The following is a 14,797-nucleotide window of genomic DNA, read 5'->3' as shown; positions in this document are numbered from 1 at the left end:
TTTGAGACGGAGTCTCGCTCTGTCGCCCAGGCTGGAGTGCAGTGGCCGGATCTCAGCTCACTGCAAGCTCCGCCTCCCGGGTTTACGCCATTCTCCTGCCTCAGCCTCCCAAGTAGCTGGGACTACAGGCGCCCGCCAACTCGCCCGGCTAGTTTTTTGTATTTTTTAGTAGAGACGGGGTTTCGCCGTGTTAGCTAGGTTGGTCTCGATCTCCTGACCTCGCAATCCACCCGTCTCGGCCTCCCAAAGTGCTGGGATTACAGGCTTGAGCCACCGCGCCCGGCCTCATTTCTTGTATTTTTAGTAGAGACAGGGTTTCACTGTGTCAGCCAGGATGGTCTCGATCTCCTGACCTCGTGATCCACCCACCTCAGCCTCCCAAAGTGCTGGGATTACAGGCGTGAGCCACCTGCCTGGCCAAGAAATAATTTTTTAAAATTCAGACTAATATTATCTCTCCCAAAATAAAAAAATGGAGAGGAAATTTCCAACTCAATTTAATGAACTAGAGGCCTTGGGTCACTGCTTCTCTTGGTATAAGAAATTTGTAATAGTTCTCCTGAGAATTTCGGCTTCCTCTTTATCTTTAGCTGACTGGAGCATATGTAAAGATTAGCCCTTTATGGCCGGGTACAGTAGCTCATGCCTGTAATCCCAGCACTTTGGGAGGCCAAGGCGGGCAGATAGCCTGAGTTCAAGAGTTTGAGACCAGCCTGGGCGACACGGTGAAACCCCATCTCTACTAAAATACAAAAAATTGGCCAGGTGCGGTGGCTCATGCCTGTAATCTCAGCACTTTGGGAGGCCAAGGCGGGTGGATCACCTGATGTCAGGAATTTGAGACCAGCCTGGCCAACATGGTGAAACCCCATCTCTACTGAAAATATAAAAATTAGCAGGGCATGATGGCAGGTGCCTGTAATCCCAGCTACTCAGGAGGCTGAGGCAGGAAAATCACTTGAACCAGGGAGGCGGAGGTTGTGGTGAGCCGAGATCATGCCACTGCACTCCAGCCTGGGCGACAGAGCGAGACTCCATCTTGAAGAAAAAAAAAGAAAAAATTAGTTCTTTAGGACAGGGGAAAGGAAAGGTTCCTATTCTGTCATAGACAATTCAGTAAGTCATGCAGGGAATGGAGGTGAAAGACTAGGCCAAGAGAAAGAGGGGAAGAATGACAAGGAAAGGAATCAGTGTTGATTAAAAAGGAAACTAGGGCTGAGCGTGGTGGCTAGGGCCTATAATCCTGGCACTTTGGGAGGCTGAGGCAGGAGGACTGCTTGAGGAGTATGAGACCAGCCTGGGCAACATGGCGAGACTCCATCTCTTTTAAAATTATTAAAAAAAAAAAAAAAGAGGAAGCTGGAAATGCTTTACCATGTTCAGGACTGGCTTCAGGTACAGTAGCTCATGACCAGCCTGGGCAACATAATAAGACACTGTTTCTACTATTATTTACTTATTTATTTATTTATTGAGATGTAGTTTCGCTCTTGTTGCCCAGGCTGGAGTGCAGCGGTGTGATCTGGGCTCACCGCAACCTCCACCTCCTGGGTTCAAGTGATTCTCATGCCTCGGCCTCCTGAGTAGCTGGGATTACAGGCATGTGCCACCATGCCTGGCTAATTTTTTTTTTGTATTTTTAGTAGAGGCAGGTTTCCCCATGTTGGTCAGGCTGGTTTAGAACTCCTGACTTCAGGTGATCCACCCACCTTGGCCTCCCAAAGTGCTGGGATTACAGGTGTGAGCCACAGTGCCTAGCCTGCTACTATTATTTATAAAAAATATATATATATATTTTTGAGACGGAGTCTTGCTCTGTAGCCCAGGCTGGAGTGCAGTGGCATGATCTTGGCTCACTGCAGCCTCCACCTCCCAGGCTCAAGCGATTCTTCTGCCTCAGCCTCCTGAGTAGCTGGGATTACAGGTGTGCGCCACCAGGCCTGGCTAATTTTTGTATTTTTTTTTAGTAGAGATGGGTTTCACCTTGTTGGTCAGGCTGGTCTCGAATCCTGACCTTGTGATCCGCCCACCTCGGCCTCCCAAAGTGCTGGTATTACAGGCGTGAGCCACCGTGCCTGGCCTATTTATAATAAAATTTTAAAACAAACAAATAACACTAAAAGGAAGCTATGTCATTTCCCCAAGAAAGAAGGCAGCATAACTCAGGCAAGGGGGCTATTGCTTTGCCATCTTCAGGATTGGCTTCAGTGGGGTTACAGGAGGGTAGGCAGGCTTAGCTTCCAACAGAAAAACTCAAATGAAAGCTTTTGTTGTTGGCCAAGCTTTACCGTAGCATATGGCCATGAAATGTTTGGACATGTGGCAGTAACTGATGAAGCAGGTGGTGACATCAGGAAAAGAGGGGCCAGGCAAAGGGTATAATTCTAGAAACCAATCTCAGGTGCTGTCACCTGTCCAGTGCAGACGATATGAAAACTGAGGACTATTCAGTTTCCAAAGAATCTTGTTAAAACTGAGACCTCCTTGAGAAGAGAAATGGGTAACTAAATGGGACCCCCTCTGCCTTTTTTAGCATTTTAGTTTCTCGTGATAAAAAGGGATTTAATTGGTAATGAGGTGTTTTTTGGTGTCTCGTTTTTTTTTGTTGCTGTTGTTGTCGTTAGTTTGTTTCTTTCCAGACAAAGCCTCACTCTATCGCCCAGGCTGGAGCGCACGATCTCCGCTCGCTGCAACCTCTGGCTCCCAGGTTCAAGCGATTCTCCTGCCTCAGCCTCCTGAGTAGCTGGGACTACAGGCGTGCGTCGCCATGCCCAGCTAATTTTTTGTATATCTAGTAGAGACGAGGTTTTGCCATGTTGGCCAGGCTGGTCTCGATCTCCTGACCTCAGGAGATCCACCTGCCTCAGCCTCCCAAAGTGCTGGGATTACAGGTGTGAGCCATTTCACCCGGCCTATTTTTTATTGAGGTATCTTAGTACTATAACATCACATTTCATTAATAAATTGTTATGGTTTTTGTTGTAAAATCTTATCAGGTAAGTTACTACTTTTTAAGACTTAATAGACGGGAAAGAGACTAGGGGAGCCTCTTTTGTTTAGTGTGTGGCTTGAAGTAAGGCTTTGTCATATTTTAGAGGATTCTGCAGATACACTAAACCATGACTCACATATGGAAAAAACGGGGCTGGGCATAGTGGCTCACGCCTGGAATCCCAGCACTCTGGGAGGCTGAGGCAGGTGGATCACTTCAGGTCAGGAGTTCGAGATCGGCATGGCCAACATGGTGACACCCCGACTCTACTAAAAATACAAAAAATTAGCCGGGCATGGTGGTGGGTGCTTGTAATCCCGGCTACTCAGGAGGCTGAGGCAGGAGAATCGCTTGAACCTGGGAGCCAGAGGTTGCAGTGAACTGAGATTGTGCCACTGCACTCCAGCCTAGGCAACAAGAGCAAAACCCTGTCTCAAAAAAAAAAAAAACAAAAAACAAAAAGCGGCTGGGCGCAGTGGCTCACGCCTGAAATCTCAGCACTTTGGGAGGCAAAGGCGAGCGGATCACGAGGTCAGGAGATCGAGACCATCCTGGCTAACACGGTGAAACTCCGTCTCTACTAAAAATACAAAAAAGAATTAGCCAGACGTCATGGCGGGCACCTGTAGTCCCAGCTACTCGGGAGGCTGAGGCAGGGGAATGGCGTGAACCTGGGAGGTGGAGCTTGCAGTGAGCTGAGATCGTGCCACTGCACTCCAGCCTGGGAGACAGAGCCAGTCTCCGTCTCAAAAAAAAAAAAAGGTGAGGCTGCTGCTGCAACAGTCCTGCATTACTCAGTCTGTTTGTATGATAGTCTAACACAAGGGTGAATAAAGAACGGTGTGTTTTTGCTATTAAATGATGGTCTCAGTTAAAATAAAAATAAATAAATAATAAAAAGGATGGTACGTTTTGCTGTAGTCAAACTGCCATCAAGAACCAAAGTAAGCAGGAAGAAACCCAGAAAGCTGAAGTCCATTCTTCTCTAATCTTCTGCTCCCTGAAAAATAGGTATGACATAAAGATGCGTCATAAAGATATGATATAAAGAGTAAGAGCCACTGACCTGTGGTTGGGCAGGGGATGGGGCATCAGGGTGCTGGATGAGGATCTGGCTCTGCTCTGGGCGGGCTGTCACCATGGTGCTGGCAGTACCCACCACCATTCCACAACCACCATTGATTGAGGAGACTTGGTGAGTTAGGGTGGCTTTCAGTCTCTGTGGGCAAAGATAAGAAAAAACGCTTGTTAAGGATGAGATTCTATCAAGGATGAGAAGAGTGGCCTTAGATTTTATTACTGACCTTATAGATAGCTAAAATTTCCACTCTAGTTCTCTCTTAACAGAGGAATTAAGAGAAAATGACAGGCAGAGAAAATGTGCACCTGGATCCCTAAAATGCCTACTCTGTTCCCTGGCTATCATCCTGGGCACAGTTGGGGGCTAGGGGTTGTTAAAACAATAGTGTCCAGATGAAAGCTCTCCTCTGGAGCCTGGCCAAATGCTGGTTACGCAGCTATTCACCTCTTGGCCAGCTCCCCTGCCCACTCACCCACCCTCCATCTGTCACCCCTAAAACTAAAACGGCAAGTGTTCCATTCCAAACAATCTGTGCTGCCTCTTTTCACTGCCATGGTCTACGTACCAGGCTCTAAAGGTGAGGAGAGGAGATGGGAGCTATGAATCAGAGTCTTTTCTTTTCCAGACTCCACAGCAGGGAGTCCTTAGCTTTGCAAGTCCCAGAAGGTTCCTTTGCTTGGCTCACTTGAAAGACCTAGGCTGAGATCACCCACTTCTTTCAGAAAGGCCAACATTGCCCCAGGCTGAGATGTACTCACCATCTTGGCTTCTGATGGTATAGGGTGGCCAGACGGAGAAATGGAGCCACTGCTGTTAACTGGTGGGCCAGGGATACCAGGAATGTTGGGCACCATGGACACAGGTCTGGCCAGCTGGATTGAGAGAAGGGGAAAAAAAAAAAAAAACAGAAGGGAACATAATAGTATCGGTGGGGCAACAGTTTCCCTAAAATGAAGTGCTTTTGAGATTGGCACATCAGGGCCTGTTGTGTGCAATGTGCCCATAGGGCATGCAGGGACAGCCTGGGAAATACTTTCTTCATGGAGCACCACAGAGTAGGGAATTTAATCCTTCAGTGTTGGGACAATTTCTGTGGGAAGGGTTGGGGCTGTTATCTTGAGGAAAATGTTGGGCAATTTGGGAGGTGCTACGTGCCAAGTGAAAGCAACTAATCAGTGGGCTGGCAAGATCAATTCCTAGACTAGGAGCCAATTGTCCAGATGAGTCTTTATCTAGTGTTCCATAGTGCTGGATTGGCAGAGGTTAGTGAAGAGTTTAGGCAGGCTGCCATGCTCAACTAATATAGATCAGAGCCCACATTTCCCTGGGGCTCGTGTGTGTTTTATGACCATTCAGGTGGAAGGGAAGGATTACCATGTTGGTAGGGTTGGCTGCCCCAACTACAGAGCTCACCGATATAACAGACGGCATCTGTACTGGAGGCCCTGGCAGCACAGGCATGGTCTGTCCATTAGCAAGATGCATGACAAGAGGGAGGGAGCCAGTGGGAGACCTAGAGGAGACATGAAGTGAAATGCTCAAACACGGACCTTTTGTCCATGGATCCTACCTCCTATAATTACAGAAGATTTTCCAGTCTTCTCTAGTTAGCGAAGGTATAAGGCAGCATGGTAAAAATCTTGACACCCTCATGTGGGAAGGCAGGGAATCCTATTCAACTTACCTTACAGATGGAGAAAAATGGCAACATCTTTATACTTTGCAAATTAAGCAAACTCAAATCGTAGAAAGCTAATCCTATTAAAGGGTTTAGAACAATTAAATATCCCTACCACTGGCTAGCCTTGGGAAAGGGGGAGTTGGATCAAAGTCGTCATTTTGCAAAACTGAATTAGGTCACATGATGGCCAAATCTGAATGTTTCTCTTGTTCCTTTCCATGACTTGCTCTACCCTGCCTCAAAAGAAGCTGTCTCTTTTTTTTCCTAGTGGGTCCAGAGAACAATAAGCTCTAAGAATCTGAATCCTGACAACAGCCTCTTAACCCATGGGTACCATGCCAGGAGTGAAAACAAACAAGACAAATAAAATTAGAGATGGCAAAGACCAAGAACCCTAACTGGAACTGAGGAGACTTAATGGGTTTCAGTGTTTCATTCAGCAGTACCCCAACAGACTTCTATAGGGTGTGGTTTCCACACCATAATGAACTTCTAATGTTTTAAGAGCTCCTCTTTTTAGATTAAAGAAGTATTACCCCCAAATAAATATTTTGCTTGTCTATTAAAAGGTAAAGAAGATTCTGTTTATGGGGGAAAATTTTGAGAGATAATCTCAGTGACTTATTTTCCTTGAGTACTGAAAAACTGTCTCAGTTTTATCAACTAGTTTCATGTAATGGAAAGAAATGCAGCCTTCACTATTTCTCCCTGCTCTCTGTACTTACCCCATTTGCCTGTTGGATGGTGGAGCCTGTGTGATGACAGAGGTTGGGGAGGGAAGGGTTGGATGAAGTGGATCATAGCCCAAGTGGAGAGGCAGAGAGCCAGGACGTACAATGGTGGGTGTGGGGGTAGAGATCAGAACAGGCTTTGGGGCAACCTCCTGGGGAGAAGAAACCAACAGATCACAAAATGCTTTAAGGTGTGCTTATAGGGAAATATATAGATGGTAACATCTAGTACAAATTTATTGGAAAGAGCATTAGAGCCACTCATTAAATCATGATCTGATTCCATCAGGATCAGGGACCCATAACTCACTCATCCATTCAGGAGAAATGGTGTATTAAGATCTCTTGGCCATCTCCCCCTTCAGAGACAATGGCTACATAAATAAGATGACAGCTGGAATATCACTTGAAATCTTTGAAGCAGCACTGTAGTACCATATAAATTCTAGAGACTGTTACAATTTTTCACAATCTAGATACTCTCATTCCAAACTCGATGCCAAGTGTCCTCTGAACTTCAATGGGAAAAGGCAGGTATACTGGTGACAAGGCAACCCAATATCGCCAATATACCTCTTTTTTTTTTTTTTTTTGAGATGGAGTCTCGCTCTGTCGCCCAGACTGGAGTGCAGTGGCCGGATCTCAGCTCACTGCAAGCTCCGCCTCCCGGGTTTACGCCATTCTCCTGCCTCAGCCTCCCGAGTAGCTGGGACTACAGGTGCCGCCACCACGCCCGGCTAGTTTTTTGTATTTTAGTAGAGATGGGGTTTCACCGTGTTAGCCAGGATGGTCTCGATCTCCTGACCTCGTGATCCGCCCGTCTTGGCCTCCCAAAGTGCTGGGATTACAGGCTTGAGCCACCGCGCCCGGCCTAATATACCTCTTAAAAAAGGGCTATAGAAGTTTGGATAATGATCATACTGTAATAAAACAAACTGCTCTCATTGTTAACTTCTTTAACTTTTTTTTTTTTTGAGATAAGAGTCTCGCTCTGTCGCCCAGGCTGGAGTGCAGTGGCACAATCTTGGCTCACTGCAACCTCTGCCTCCCGGGTTCAGGTGATTCTCCTGCCTCAGCCTCCCGAGTAGCTGGAATTATAAGCACCTACCACTACGCCCAGTTAATTTTTGTAGTTTCAGTAGAGATGGGGTTTCACCATCTTGGCCAGGCTGGTCTTGAACTCCTGGCCTCGTGATCCACCTGCCTTGGCCTACCAAAGTGCTGGGATTACAGGCGTGAGCCACCGCACCCAGCCTCACTGTTAACTTCTTAAGATGTCAGACTGCCAGTGGTCATAATGGCCTTGAGAGCATCTCCAGACAGTCTCTAGGACTTTGTTGCTGATGAAAAAGGGAGGAGAGAGGCGGAGGAGGTTGCAGTGAGCTGAGATGGTGCCATTGCACTCCAGCCTGGTGACAGAGAAAGACTCCGTCTCAAAAACAAAAAAAAGATAAAAAGAAAAGGGGAGGAGATGGGATGGTTGTAATGTTTATGAGAGGACAGATTTGTGAAGTTATCAAGCCAAATTTGGAGGGAAGTAACATGAGGTACAAACGCTCTATCCATAGTGGATGTTAAAATTAATAACCACTGGCAGAGTAGTAGAGATTGAAAGGAGGAGGAAGTATGAGGGGGTTTCTGAAGTTCTAATAAAATATTTTTGATCTAGGTGCTGGTTATACAGGCTACTGACTTCGTGAAAATTCAGTAAGTTATATAATTACAATTTATATACTTTTCTGTACATGTACTATATTTCAATAAATGTATTAGAAATAGTACATGAAAGTACTTCCTTTAAAAAGAATAGTAGGACGCCTAGTAGATACTTTCTTTAAATCACTTCCCTGTAGGATTACATTTTTTTCTAAACTGTTTGATGTCCAATTTATGAATTATGTGAATTTTTCTTTTTTTTTTTGAGACGGAGTCTCGCTCTGTCGCCCGGGCTGGAGTGCAGTGGCCGGATCTCAGCTCACTGCAAGCTCCGCCTCCCGGGTTCACGCCATTCTCCTGCCTCAGCCTCCCGAGTAGCTGGGACTACAGGCGCCCGCCACCTCGCCCGGCTAGTTTTTTGTATTTTTTAGTAGAGACAGGGTTTCACTGTGTTAGCCAGGATGGTCTTGATCTCCTGACCTCGTGATCCGCTGGTCTCGGCCTCCCAAAGTGCTGGGATTACAGGCTTGAGCCACCGCGCCCGGCCTATGTGAATTTTTCTTTCTCACTTATTAATTGAAGTATAACATACAGTGATGTGCATTAAAGTCATAACAACAAAATGACTTTTAGGCTGGGTGCGGTGCTCACATCTGTAATCCCAGCACTTTGGGAGGCTGAAGCAAGAGAATTGCTTGAGCCTGGGAGGCAGACATTGCAGTGAGCTGAGATTGCACCACTGCATTCCAGCCTGGGCATCAGAGCGAGACTATGTCTCAAAAGAAAAAAAAAACAAGATGACTTATTACAGATGTAAAATCAGGATACAGACCATTTCCAGCACCCCATAAAGTTCTATGTCCCTTTCCAATCCACACCATTCCTTCACAGGAGGTAAACTCTATCCTGAGTTCTATCATCGTCAAACAGTTTTGCCTCTTCTTGAATTATACAGTATGTACTTTTGTGTATGACTTTTTTGTTGTTGTTGGATATGTTTGTGGGATTCCCTCACATTGCTATGTAATTATTAGTTTACTTTTTTTTTTTTTTTGAGACAGACTCTTGCTCTGTCACTCAGGCTGGAGTGCGATGGTGCAATCTTGGCTCACTGAAACCTCAGCCTCCTGGGTTCAAGCAATTCTCCTATCTCAGCCTCCCGAGTAGCTCAGATTACAGGCACACGCCACCACACCTAGCTAATTTTTGTATTTTTGGTAAAGACGGGGTTTCACCATGTTAGCCAGGCTGGTCTCGAACTCCTGGCCTCAAGTGATTCCACCGCCTCGGCCTCCCAAAGTGCTGGGATTACAGGCATGAGCCACCGTGCCCAGCCGATTTTTGGCTATTAAGAATACAATTGCTGGCCGGGACGCGGTAGCTCACTCCTATAACCCCAGCACTTTGGGAGGCCGAGGCGGGCAGATCACCTGAGGTCAGGAGTTCAAGACAAACGTGGTGAAACCCCATCTCTACTAAAAGTACAAAATTAGCCGGGCATGGTGGCATGCACCTGTAGTCCCAGCTACTTGGGAGGCTAAGGCAGAGAATCGCTCAAACCCAGGAGGCAGAGGTTGCAGTGAGCCAAGATCAGGCCATTGCACTCCAGCCTGGGCAACAGAGCAAGACTCTGTCTCAAAAAAATAAAAATAAAATAAAATAAATAAAATAAATAAAAAAGAATACAATTGCTAGGAACATTCTAACATACTTCTTTTGGTAGACATATGCACTAATTTCTCTTCTATATAGACTTATAAATGGAATTGCTGGGAAAGAGAATAGGTATAATTTATAGAAATCTTCTAAATAACATTCCTTTAAATACAGTCAGTCCTCCTATAACACATACTTTTTTTTTTTTTCTTGAGACAGTCTCACTCTGTTGCCCAGGCTGGGGTGCAGTGGAGCAATCACAGCTCACTGCAGCCTCGACTTCCAGGGCTTAAGTGATCCTCCCACCTCATCCTCTCGAGTAGCTGGAACTACAGGAATGCTCCACCACGCCCAGGTAATTTATGGATTTTAAGTGGAGATGGGGTTTCTTTATCCATGTTGCCCAGGCTGGTCTTGAATTTCTGAGCTCAAGTGATTCTACCATCTTGGTCTCCTGAATAGTTAGGACACACTATTTATATAATTAATGAATCAAAGCTTTATCAATTAACATTTGAGATGACCTTTGGTAGAGAATTTACCTTCTCCTTCAGTGGTGGGGAACAGGGACTAGAGGAAGGGCTATCAGGTGGGGATGAGTCTACCTCCACGGGCTCTTCTTCTTTGATTTTGATGTCTGGTGTGGAAGGTAGAGACATGTCAAGGGGCCCAGCAGCAACCTGTTGTGAAAGAAAAATGAACAGAGTTTAACCCTATGATTCCTTTCAGGTTGAATCTATATCTTCCCATTTCCAAGACAAGGGAATATGCTTCTAAGAAGTTCAGCTCTTGTTCAAAGCACTGAACTGCATATCAAAGAAATGTGGGCCCTTTATGTTTGTTTTGTTTTGTTTTTTGAGGCGTTGTTTCGATCTTTTTTTTTTTGAGATGGAGTTTCGCTCTTGTTGTCCAGGCTGAAGTGCAATGGCACGATCTCAGCTCACCACAACCTCCGCCTCCTGGGTTCAAGCGATTCTCCTGCCTCAGCCTCCCCAGCAGCTGGGATTACAGCCACACGCCACCATGCCCGGCTAATTTTGTATTTTTAGTAGAGGCGGGGTTTTTCCATGATGGTCAGGCTGGTCTCGAACTCCCAACCTCAGGTGATCCGCCTGCCTCGGCCTCCCAAAGTGCTGGGATTACAGGCGTGAGCCACCATGCCTGGCCTGTAGTTTCGATCTTGTTGCCCAGGCTAGAGTGCAATGGCATGATCTTAGCTCACTGCAACCTCCACCTCCCGAGTTCAAGCGATTCTCCCACCTCAGCCTCCCGAGTAGCTGGGATTACAGGCGTGAGCTACCACACCTGGCCAAGAAACGTGGGCCCCTTATATTTTATGTACAATTCTGGCCAAATCATTTTGTCAGTAATTCTCAGGGCTTCTGTTTCCCCAACCATAAGATGAAGATAATACCTACTTCACCAATGGTAAGCAAATATTTAAAGACCTGAAAAAAAAGATGTCATTTAAATCCATGCAAATATTATAATATTTTTCAGGAAATCAAAATGATTCCTGAATCTGCTGGCCACTGGAGAGCTGTGAACACTTTCTCTGCCAACAAGGATGACTAGATTACCCAATTACCAAAGGCAAACAAAGACAAACTGGCTATTCAAGTACTGCAAACCAGATAGGAAAGGTATTTTCTGGGGAACTCACCATGCTTGATGGTGATCTCATCCCAAAATCTGCTACTGGATGTATCAGGTAGATAAGGGTTTTGGGGTAACAAAGAAAAGAAAGGCTGATCTTCTGATTGGTGAAATAAATGAGTCTTGGGAGCAAGACTGGAGAAAACCAGAAAGGAAAGAGAGCACTTTCCTGGCAGTGATGCAATCACCTCACAGAACTGTGGAGCTGTAAATGGCCTTGTAGGGAACAATAAACCATCTGAGATAATGGCCTTGACACTCCTTGACAGGAGCGTTGGCATTGCAGTTGTTTCATAACAAAGTGGATCCTTTGTTCTATCTATCCCATATCCCAGGCTTCTTGGTGAAGCAACTGCTTGTTTCAAGATCTTCCCTTGCTACCTTAATCCTCAGAAACCTTCTTGATAGCTAGCTGAGTAAATTAAAGATAATGTGGTATCTACTACATTAGAGAAGGTAGTAGTGGTTCTTTTTCCCCAATCTGAGGAGGGTGAGTAACAGCAAAGGTGGCTTCATTTCTGCCTCATTTTTTCTACATTGCTGTCAGGTCCAATTTAGCTAATTCTGAGATCTCTTAAGTCAGAGATTAGTGGGAAGGAGAAGGCTCTAAGTAAATACAACGATAGATTTGAAATCCTCTAGGGCATCTCCTAGCAAAGCTGTGGTTCAGGCAAGTTCCGCTTCTGGAGACTCTTCCACTAAGCCTGTACTTCTCATTAAAGGGAAGTAAAGACCACTCCTGTACAGGCAGGAGGAAACACCAAGGAATGCCCAGTGAGGAAAGGGCTGACTAACTATGAACTAGTCTCCCGGAAGTGTCAACTGAGCTAAAATGGCAATGAAAAAGACTTGAAGCTTTTTATGGGATGCTAATTTTCTTGAATTTGCCTATAGTAAATTGGGTATAAAATCCCTCATAGGCCAAGCGTGGTGGCTCTTGCCTGTAATCTCAACACTTTGGGAGGTCAAGGTGGGAGGATCACCTGAGGCCAGAAATTCTAGACCAGCCTGGGCAACATAGCAAAACCCTCTTGCCAGGTGTGGTGGCTCACGCCTGTAATCTCAGCACTTTGGGAATTCGAGGTGGGAGGATAGCTTGAGCCCAGGAGTTTGAGATCAGCCTGGGCAACATAGTGAAACCCTGTTTCTATGAAAATAAATTAGTCAGGCATGGTGGTATGTGCCTGTAGTCCCACCTACTTGGGAGGCTGAGGTGAGAGAACTGCTTAAGCTCAAGAGGTGGAGGCTGCAGTGAGCCATGATTCTACCACTGCACTGTAGTCTAGGAGACGGAGCAAGATCCTGTCAATGAATGAATGAAAAAGAATGATGAGAAGACTGTGGCTACTTCTGCCATTGGAAAGTAGAACTACAAGACCAGGTATGGTGGCTCACGCTTGTGATCTCAGCACCTTGGGAAGCTGAGACTGGTGGATCTCTTGAGCCCTGGAGTTCAAGACCAGTGTGGGCAACAACGCAAAACTTTGTCTCTAAAAATAAATACAAAAATTAGCTGGGTGTGGTGATGCCCATAGTCCATTACTCCAGGGACTGAAGTGGGAGGATCACTTGAGCCTGGGAGTTTGAGGTTGCAAGCACCACTGCACTCTGACCTGGGCAACAGAGTGAGGCTCTGTCTCAAAAAAAAAAAAAGGCCGGGCGCGGTGGCTCAAGCCTGTAATTCCAGCACTTTGGGAGGCCGAGACGGGCAGATCACGAGGTCAGGAGATCAAGACTATCCTGGCTAACACGGTGAAACCCCGTCTCTACTAAAAAAATACAAAAAACTAGCCGGGCGAGGTGGCGGGCACCTGTAGTCCCAGCTACTCGGGAGGCTGAGGCAGGAGAATGGCGTGAACCCGGGAGGCGGAGCTTGCAGTGAGCTGAGATCCGGCCACTGCAGTCCAGCCTGGGCGACAGAGCGAGACTCCGTCTCAAAAAAAAAAAAGAAAAAAGAGGCCGGGTGCAGTGGCTCATGTTTGTAATCCCAGCACTTTGGGAGGCTGAGGTGGGTGGATCATGAGGTCAAGAGTTCAAGACCAGCCAAGCCAACATGGTGAAACCCTGTCTCTACTAAAAATACAAAAATTAGCCAGGTATGGTGGCACGGACCTGTAGTCCCAGCTACTTGGGAGGCTGAGGCAGGATAATCACTTGAACTCAGGAGGCGGAGGTTGCAGTGAGCCATCACGATTGCGCCACTGCACTCTACCTGGATGACAGAGGGAGACTCCGTCTCAAAAAGAAGAAAAAAAGAAAGAAAAAGTAGAACTACAAATATATGCTACTGAGTTTCCCCGCTGCATTAATTTATTTAAAGACACGGTCTGGGCCAGGCGCGGTGGCTCATGCCTGTAATCCCAGCACTTTAGGAGGCTGAGGTGGACAGATTGCTTGAGCTCAGGAGTTGGAGACCAGCCTGGGCAACATGGCAAAACCCTGACTCTACTAAAAATACAAAAAAATTAGCCAGGCGTAGTGGCATGCATCTGTAATCCCAGGTACTCAGGAGGCTGAGGCAGGAGAATTGCTTGAACCTGTGAGGTGGAAGTTGCAGAGCCGAGATTGCGCCACCACACTCCAGCTGGGGTAACAGAGGGAGACTCTGTTTCAAAAAATAAAAAAATAAAATAAAATAAAATAAAATAAAGACAGGGTGTTGTTCCACTGCCCAGGCTGGAGTGCAGTGGTTCAATCATGGCTAACTGCAGCCTTGACCTCCTAGGCTCAGCCTCCCAAGTAGCCAGGATCATAGGCGTGTGCTACCACACTCAGCTGGTTTTTAAATTTTTTGTAGAGATAAGTCTCACCATGCTGCCCAAGGCTGGTGTTGAACTCCTGAGTTCCAGCAATCCTCCCATTGTGGCCTCCCTAAGCACTGGGATCACAGGTATGAACCACCATGCCTTGTGCAGTCCACTTTCTGTTAGTTTGAGGGAGATAGCATAAAAAGAAACTCAGAAATCTATGGAACTTGGAAATAACTCCAGTGATAAAGACACTATCTTGCTTTCTTACCACTTAAACTGGATGGAAAAGTCATATATAACTATCTGGATTTACCTGTTATGCCCTCTTAGAAGGAAAGAGCCCCCAGGGAACTTCTTCTTAAATATAGGGAAAAATAGAAGTGGTTCCAGCTATTCTATATTCTGATAGGATCCCATGACTCACTATACCATGCAATTGTGAGGTTAATGTGTTTATATATATACGTTTTGGGATAGAGATATTGGAATCTTTTATGATTCCAGAAAATCAGGAACACAGACTTGATTTTAAAAATAGTGGCCGGGCGTGGTGGCTCAAGCCTGTAATCCCAGCACTTTGGGAGGCCGAGACGG

The 14,797-nt window shown here is 46.1% G+C and overlaps 1 protein-coding gene across 8 annotated transcripts in view; it reads right to left on the bottom strand.

Moving 5' to 3' along the window:
• The window catches only part of LOC108514646 (cyclic AMP-dependent transcription factor ATF-7), a 123,056-nt gene that overhangs the window by 11,221 nt on the left and 97,038 nt on the right, over nucleotides 1–14,797 (bottom strand). For 6 of the 8 annotated variants that reach the window (XM_017851029.1, XM_017851034.1, XM_017851030.1 and 3 more), the window contains 5 exons: nucleotides 10,340–10,477; nucleotides 6,480–6,637; nucleotides 5,487–5,586; nucleotides 4,832–4,945; nucleotides 4,059–4,211 (listed from right to left, as the gene is read on the bottom strand). In XM_017851029.1, coding sequence (XP_017706518.1) covers nucleotides 4,059–4,211; nucleotides 4,832–4,945; nucleotides 5,487–5,586; nucleotides 6,480–6,637; nucleotides 10,340–10,477 — 663 coding nt within the window. The remainder of the gene's footprint in view (nucleotides 1–4,058; nucleotides 4,212–4,831; nucleotides 4,946–5,486; nucleotides 5,587–6,479; nucleotides 6,638–10,339; nucleotides 10,478–14,797) is intronic. The other 2 variants (XM_017851036.1, XM_017851037.1) reach the window with 1 other exon arrangement.

The sequence above is a fragment of the Rhinopithecus bieti genome, unplaced genomic scaffold (genome assembly GCF_001698545.2).
Source record: "Rhinopithecus bieti isolate Rb0 unplaced genomic scaffold, ASM169854v2 scaffold_33474, whole genome shotgun sequence".
NCBI classification, from domain to species: domain Eukaryota; kingdom Metazoa; phylum Chordata; class Mammalia; order Primates; family Cercopithecidae; genus Rhinopithecus; species Rhinopithecus bieti.
The sequence above is the reverse complement of the archived record's forward strand: the minus strand, read 5'-3'. Positions and strand labels throughout refer to the sequence as shown.